At 46.8% G+C, this 8,238-nt stretch overlaps 1 protein-coding gene across 1 annotated transcript; it reads left to right on the top strand.

Moving 5' to 3' along the window:
* Positions 1 to 1,105: 1,105 nt before the first annotated feature.
* Positions 1,106 to 4,210, top strand: DNAJC22 (DnaJ heat shock protein family (Hsp40) member C22). The gene is given in 5 exon segments (XM_082352546.1): positions 1,106 to 1,213; positions 2,154 to 2,370; positions 2,374 to 2,385; positions 2,387 to 2,483; positions 2,486 to 4,210. Coding segments are annotated over 4 exon segments (729 nt in total). The 5' UTR covers positions 1,106 to 1,213; positions 2,154 to 2,271; the 3' UTR covers positions 3,007 to 4,210.
* Positions 4,211 to 8,238: the final 4,028 nt, after the last annotated feature.

Here is an 8,238-nt window from a genome sequence, read left to right on the forward strand (position 1 = left end):
AGCCAGGAGCGCGCGGCGGCCCGGGGACCCAGGCGGCCTGCGTTTTCTCTCCCCCTCCTGCCGCTGCCTCTCCCACCCCTCTCCCTGCGCCCGGAGTCAGTTTGTTTGTCCAGCGGCGGCTGCCGCCGCTGGAGCTATTTGCCGAGCTTAGCTCGCTGCTGCGCAGTGCCTGCCCAATTAAGTCTCATTCATTATTCAGCGCCCCCGTCCGCCCCCGCCCCCCAGCTGGCGGCTCCAGTGTCGCTTTGAGGCCCCTCCCAGCCCTGGCCCCTCAGTGAGCCCTAGGGGGCAACATGGGGAGCCGCGTTCCCTCGCCGGGCGGGGATAAGGACTGAAGGGGCTGGGAATGTAGGAGGGGACAGAAGCAATCGGCCGACTGCGGGGAGGCGACATGGGTGAGGCCCACCGAAACCCCAAGTCAAAGCTGGGGGACCTTGGAGATCCACGCTTTTCCTTTACAGAGGAGGAAACAGGCCCAAAGAAGCGGCAAGACTTGACCGAGGTCACGTAGCAGGGTTGGAGCCCACGACATTAAAACGAAGGCATCTTGCATCCCAGTTCCATTCCAGCATCGAAGCGTGAGGACGCAGACTATTCTCCTCGTGGGGAGGCCCTCACCCCCATCCCTTTTTGCTCCTGGTTCTCCCTCTCGCCAAAGTCGGCGAGATGCAGCTGACTTAGGGTTCCTGGGGGAACGGGAGGCTCCTCAGGTCTCAGGCTCAGATCTAGACGTAGTGCCCCTGACTGGCAGGCCTGGAGGCGGGGCAGTGAGGCAAACTCAGGGGGAGAGCCCCTCTCTGCAGCCTGTCCACTGGTGTCTCTGCCTTAAGGGAATTGAAGTGGAGCCATCCAAGACAGCCTTGAACGGCAGTGGAACAGGGAGAGAGGACTGCAGCCTGAGGTGAGGGAGGAGTCACCCTCCCATTTGCGGGGGTGGAAAGGGGAGATCAAGGGCTTGTTTTTGCTTTTATAGGGGACCGCCCTGGGCTGCTTTGCCCGGGCATCTGGACAAGGTGAGTCCGGGGACCCGCCCGGCACCTCCCGTCCGCAGGCGGCAGCGCCACCTGGCGGTCGTGGTGTCGCTGTGTAGGCGCTCTCGGCCTGGAGTGGGCCCTGCGCCAGCCGGGGTGAGCCTGGGAAGGCGGAATACGCCGGGAACACCTTAAACCGAGTTTACCCGAGAGGGCGGGCGAGAAGAGCCCCAGCCTGAAAGGTGATCCCTAAGGGGCCAGGGAGGGCCTTGGGGAGGGGCCTGGCCAGGACGGCCGGACTTCCGTGACACAGCAAACACAGAAAGACAAAGTCCATTTGGATGCAAGTGGGAGCGGAAAGAGAGGGGCCATTTTGACTCTGTGGTCAAAGGAAATGACTGATCTGATGGGGTCTGGGAGCCGAGGTGCCCAGGTACCGCTGCTCTCCCTGGGACTAGCGGGTACTGGCTGGTGGTCAGGAGGCCCTCTCTGTGTAGAGGCGAGAGACCAGCAGGGGCACTTTACATCTGGTTTGATATTCTGGGGATTCATCGGGCCCCTGTGGAGAGACTTGACAAGTTTGCCCTGGAAGGAGGTGGTTGAATTGCGGGGTGCCAGGGTCTAGGTCAAAATGTAGTTTTTCAGAGCTGGAGGGAACTCAGGACTTCTTTCAAGGTTGACTTGTGGGAAGATGTCCTGGTCTGGACAGATGGGAGGCTGGAGAGGGGCTGAAATCTCCGCCAAGTGTCTTGAGGGCGGCCACAGTCAGAGCTGGGGCCCGGTGGAGCGGGCTGTGTGGCAGGGGACTTTAAAAGTGTGTGGGAACTTTTGGGGACATTGTATTCACTCCGATTCATTCCACCTCTCCCCCCCAACCCCACGAGTCATTCCAGGAGGTCAGTGGTCTGAGGGGAGGTCTGAAATTTAAGCTTCTGCTTTTTTTTGTCCATGTGCTGAGTTCTCAGTTACTCAACTGAAAGCATTTCAAACATTCTTCTCCCCTAAATTCGGAGTCACTGTGGTTGTAAAAAACAGAGATGAGGTGCTAGACTTAAGGGTATGGGAGAACCACAATTTCAGGGACACTCAGGAAGATCTGGACTTGACTAATATTGGAAGGAGAAATGGTTACTGTGTGGGGACCTGGATATAATCTTATGACTGCTTTTTTCCATGTCTTAGGGTCTAAGGATAACTCGGGGGCCGTGACTGCCATGATTCTCACAGATGATCCCAGATTTTGGCATTCTGAGCTATGGCAGGTGCCACTGGACTTGTTCTGAAACCCTTTTCCTAGAGGATGGCCAAGGGGCTCCTGATGACCTATGCCCTCTGGGCTGTAGGGGGCCTTGCGGGGCTCCATCACCTGTACCTGGGGCGGGACAGCCATGCACTGCTCTGAATGCTTACCCTGGGGGGTGGGGTGGGGGGGTGGCCTAGGCTGGCTCTGGGAATTCTGGAAGCTCCCAAGCTTTGTTGCTCAGGCCAACAGACCCCAGGGGCAGAGGCAGAGCTCAGGAGGGGGGACCCTTTGAGTCCCATTCACTTTGCTGCCCAGATGATAGTGGGCATTTATTTTGGCCTTGTGGCTCTCATTAGCCTCTCCTTCATGGGCAGCTTCTATATTGTGGGCCTCCCACTGGCAGTTGGCTCAGGGGTTTTGCTGATGGCTGCTGTTGGTAACCAGACCTCAGACTCTAAGAATACTCTAGGAGCAGCATTTCTTACTTCCCCTATTTTCTATGGCCGCCCCATAGCCATCCTGCCCATCATCTTGGCTGCTGGCATCACAGCCCAGAAACATCGCCTCTACAAAGCTTCAGTTGGGTCAGAGACGCTCAGTGTGAGGCTCTACTGCTTGGGCTTGGCTTACCTTGCTTTCACATGCCCGCTAGCGTACAGTGCCCTCTGCAACACAGCGGCCACCCTTAGCTATGTGGCAGAGGCCCTCGGTTCCTTCTTCAGTTGGTTCAGCTTCTTCCCCCTCCTTGGGCGCCTGATGGAGTCTGTCCTCCTTCTGCCTTGCTGCGTCTAGAAGCTGCTGGTGGGAGATCATGGCTTCAGCAGCGGCTACTTCCAAGAGTGGTAAAAGCTCTATGAGTTTGTTCACAGTTTTCTTTAGTTGCGGTGAGCGGGGGCTACTCTTCGTTGCGGTGCACGGGCTTCTCATTGCAGTGGCTTCTCTTGTTGTGGAGCAGGGGCTCTAGGCTCGCGGGCTTCAGTAGTTGTAGCACCCGGGCTTAGTTGCTCCACGGCATGTGGGATCTTCCCAGACCAGGGCTCGAACCCGTGTCCCCTGCATTGGCAGGTGGATTCTTAACCACTGTGCCACCAGGGAAGCCCTAGGCTAAGCCTTATTGGAGCTGGTACCCCTAATGTGGAAGTACTGTTTTCATGTCTGCTGGGTCAGCCCCCAGAAGGGTGTCCTGGCTTCTTTGGGCTTCTGTGTGCAATGGGTGAAGGTTCAGAGGCTCTAATAGGGAGTGGGGAAAGATACATGTATATTATTTACTTTTTATTGAGGTATAACATATATAGAGTACAATAATTTTATATAGATACCTAGGTAACCACCACTCCAATGAAGGTATGGAATATTTCTAGCACTAAGAAGGTTCCCTCATACCCCTTCCCAATCTATACTCCTTTCCTGGGAAAAAACCTCTATTCTGACTTGTATTACCATAGATTAGTTTTGTCTATTCTTGGGCTTCATATAAATGGAATCATTCAGTGTGTACTCTTTTGTGTCTGAGTTCTTTCATTCAACATTATGTTTGTGAGATTTATTCATACTGTTGCATGGGATTATAAACTGTTTGTTTTCATTGTTATATAGTATCCCATTGTATGAATACACCACAGTTTATCTATCCACTTTTGTCAATGAACATTTGGGTGGTTTCCAGTTTGGGGCTATTCTGAATAAAGCTGTTACAAACATTCTTGTACATGTCTTTGGTGGACATATATGCTTATTTCTCTTGCAAGGAGGAGATCTTGTCAGGGATGCCAAGTTCCAGGTTGGAATATGAGCATCTGTGATTAAAAGCAAATCCTGGTTCTTGCCATGAGATCCAGAGGTTGTCCATGTTTCAAAAGGCTGGAATTCTAATCTGAGGCTCTGTGCCTTTCCCACCAGCAAGTGGAAGCCAATTCCAGCCTGATTTAGGAAGGGAGCAAGGAGAGGCTCAGGAGCCCTGACAACTTATGAGGTTCTAATTTGTTAGCTTGTGTCTCCCTAAGGTTTTGGGTCTCTCAGAGGGGGCAACAAATGAAGAAATACATTGCAGATACCTGGAGCTAGTGAAGACCACAATTGGCACCAGGCGGAGGAAGCTCAGAGACACTTTCTGGAGATCCAGGCTGCGTATGAAGTCCTGAGTCAGCCCAGGAAGCCAAGGGGATCCTGCGGGTGAGAAGAAACTTCCCTTTGAGGATGGACTCTTCCTGGCACAGCTGGGCAGCTTGTCCCAGCCCAGCTTTGCCCACATGAGGTATCCCAACAGTGTTAAAGAAACTGTCACTTGCAGTGGAGATGAGAAAATCTTAAAGGGGTGAGAAAGCTTTTGTGGTACAAGAATGTATTTATGTTTTGAATTTCTGAATTCTAGGCTATCATATTACTGATTATATTTTCTTAAAATGAGATAATGCAATGAAAGACATATTATAAAACCAATAAAATATCTTTTAGAGTCTATACCACATTATTTCACCCCTGGTGCATTGAAGGATGATGGAGGAAGTTTACTTAACAATTTTTTTTTTTTTTTAATGTGCAAAGCACTGAGTTAGGTGATTGAAGAAAAATATAAGGGTTCCAATATTTCGCAAGGTGTCCTGTGACAAGGGGGATTTGATCTATTCTGTGGGCTACCAAGGGGTAAGACTGGGGTTAAGTTTCAAAATTTCAGAAAAATATTTTAATTCCATTTATAGGAGAACTTCCTAGGAGCTATACTTTTCCCAAGAAGGAACAAGCTGCTGTGGGGTGGGGGGTAGGGTGTAATCCCCTATCACAGACTCTTCTGCTTGGTGTATTGTGGAGAACCCGCAAACTTTACACGGGTGGTTAGACTGGCTGAATTGTCAGGTCTTCCTGAAACTTGGGATTTGATTCTGAGCTACACACCTTGCTCCCTAGTTGTTTACAGTCCAGTGGGGGATAATAACACAGGTACAGATATCAAAGTCTGCCTCATTCAGTGTTCTGAACTGTGTCCTAAGAGGTGTAAATAGAATGCATTAGAAAATTGCAGAAGGAACAGATGACACTGTTTTATGGGGACTCACGGGAAAATTCATGATTTTGTATCTCATATGCCTTTATGGGGACTTTGGGGAAACCCTAGGGAAGCAATAACTTGAGCATCTCAAGGGGGCCTTATTTAATTCTGTGGAAGGAACAGCCCAGGATGCCTCAGTTTGCAGAGGAAGACTGGAGACCAGGAACGCGATGTTAAAATTATGTACACTTACTCCAGCTTTCTTGCTTTTCTTTATTTGTGTGTACAACCCTCAGTCTTTTTCTTTTCTTTTTTTCTGGAAGTTAACTCTGAGTGGTATATGTATTCTTTTTTTAATTTATTTTATTTGTTTATTTTTGGCTGCGTTGGGTCTTCGTTGCTGTGCGTGGGCTTTCTCTAGTTGTGGCGAGCGGGGTCTACTCTTCGTTGTGGTGCGCAGGCTTCTCATTGCGGTGGCTTCTCTTGTTCGGGAGCACGCACTCCAGGCGCGCGGGCTTCAGTAGTTGTGGCACGCGGCTTAGTAGTTGTGGCTCACAGGCTCTAGAGCGCAGGCTCAGTAGCTGTGGCGCACGGGCTTAGTTGCTCCGCGGCAGGTGGGATCTTCCCGGACCAGGGCTCGAACCCGTGTCCCCTGCATTGGCAGGCGGATTCTTAACCACGGGGCCACCAGGGAAGCCCCGGTATATGTATTCTTAAAAAGTAAAATTATTTTGACTAGTTTTCCCTACTGATTAAAAAAAATGGTCAGATCAATTGAGAGGAATGAAATTTGTAGATGTGTTTTTTTTTGCATCTATATATTAAAAAAATTTGCCAATGAATTTATATACCATGATTTTAAGACCAAATTAGGGACTTCCCTGGAGGTCCAGTGATTAATACTCCGCGCTCCCGATGCAGGGGGCCTTGGTTTGATCCCTGGTCAGGGAGCTAGATCCTGCATGCCGCAATCCCGGCGCAGCCAAAAAAAAAAAAAGACCAAATTAACTTTCACACTTTTTTTTTTTTTTACTATTAATTTACTCAAATGTTTCATCATATCAAGTTATTTTTGTTTTTTTGTCAGTATTTTTAAATTGCAGTATAGTTAATTTACAATGTCACACCTTTTTAAAGTTGTCAAAAATTGATATATATTTCCTTTGAAGAACATAATTTGTCAAATTATCATGTGGCATTTTCATAGTCCATTAATTAGTAATTTATTAACATGATATGTAGTACTACATCTGCAAAATGTAGTATTAACAAAATTTTAATGAGACATTTTAATAAGCTATTAATTAATAATTTATTAACATGATATGTAGTACTACATCTGCAAAATGTAAATATATTAAAAATAGTCTATAAGGAAAAAGAGACAAAAGAGTGATTGAGGTTTTACTTGATTTGGAAAATTATTTTACTGTTCTCAAATTTTCTTATGAGTTTTTGTTATAAAAATATATTTTAATTTATTCAAACGGGAACTACTGATGAGCAGTTTCTATTTTTCCAACATGAGCAATGCTACAATAAATATCTTTAAATATGTGTATTGGTGCTTTTTGTTTTTCTAAGGCTAGATTCCAATAAGTGATAATGCAGGGTCAAACAGAATGTATGCTTTAAATTTTGATTGATACTGTATCAGGTTACTTTTGGAAAAGACTGTAAACAATCTACACTTCCACTAGCAGTACAAGTGGCCCTTTCTTTGTGACCGGTATGGACTGTTATCTTTCTTTTAATTTTTTGCCAACATGATGGGTGAGAAATAGTATCTGATGACTTCAGTTTGCCTTTTCCTGACTCCTAGTAAAGTTCAGCATCTTTTCAAATGTTTATTGGGCCCTTGCATTTCCTCTTCAGTGAATTGCCTGATAATTTCATCTACTTTTTTTTTTTTTTTTAATTGTGTTCCTGTTTGTCTCTGTGAAATCTATTTTCTTGGTATCCTTGCTTGTTAGGAACCTTAGCCCTTCATCGTATGTGTTGGAGATATTTTCCCCCAGTCTATGGATGGTCTCTTTAAGCTTGGGTTTTAGAGTCAGGAGGATTAGGATTAGGATTTGAATCTGGTTCCATGATTTTTTAGCTCTGTGATCTTAGTTTCCTCTAAAATTGAGATAATAGTACGAACTTTTAAAGAGTTGCTGTAATATAGAAGCTAGCATATGTAGAGTAAGCAAATATAACTAGTAGTTCCCTTTCAAACCCTTTTCAGCCTATGTAAGGAAATGGTGCTTGAGTGTCTAGTGAGTTACTGGTATAGAATGAAGGTTCTACCCGTAAGGATGAATTTTCCTAGAGTGTATTAGTGTATTTTGTATTAAAAAAAGTTCCTCTTGGCTTCCTGTAAATCTGTGTATTAATGCTTGCAAATAATGGTTAGAAAGAAATAAATAGGAATGATGGATTGTATTGTGATGGTAGGGTTACAAGTGCTCCCCCCCCTTCTCTAGACTCTCTTGTTTTATAATTAAGAAAATTCCAGGGCTTCCATGGTGGTCCAGTGGTTAAGACTCTGCGCTTCCACTGCAGGGGGAACAGTTCGATCCTGGTCGGGGAGCTAAGATCCCAAATGCCTCACGGTGCAGCAAAAAAAAAAAAAAAAAGAAATTTCCAGCCTTTCTTAGCTGTTTATGGGGAACCAGGGAAGTGGTTTGGGTTTGGTCATTCTCGGACTATCATTTTAAAATGGGGCGGAGTTCCTCTGGGCCAGTGATTATAGCCGAAGGCCTCAGAATGTGAAGACTCTGAGGGTAAGATGAATTTAATGGGAAGGAGATGGGGAACTGCTTGTAAGATGGCCCTTTTTACCTGCAGATTCTCCTTGCAGAATTCTTGTCATCCTTTGACAGATTCATTTCAATTAGGGAGGCTGTTCCCTGACATCCGGAGTCTCAGTCCTTCTATGAAGAAAAGCAGAGGTATTTATAGTTTATGAAATGCTGCAGCATAGGTCTGCTGCCCAACTCTTACCCCCATTGGTCACTTCAGTGTGGATTGGTATGAAGCTTTCTATAGGAGAG

The sequence above is a fragment of the Balaenoptera borealis genome (genome assembly GCF_965194805.1).
Source record: "Balaenoptera borealis genome assembly, chromosome: 13".
Classification (NCBI taxonomy): Eukaryota; Metazoa; Chordata; class Mammalia; order Artiodactyla; family Balaenopteridae; genus Balaenoptera; species Balaenoptera borealis.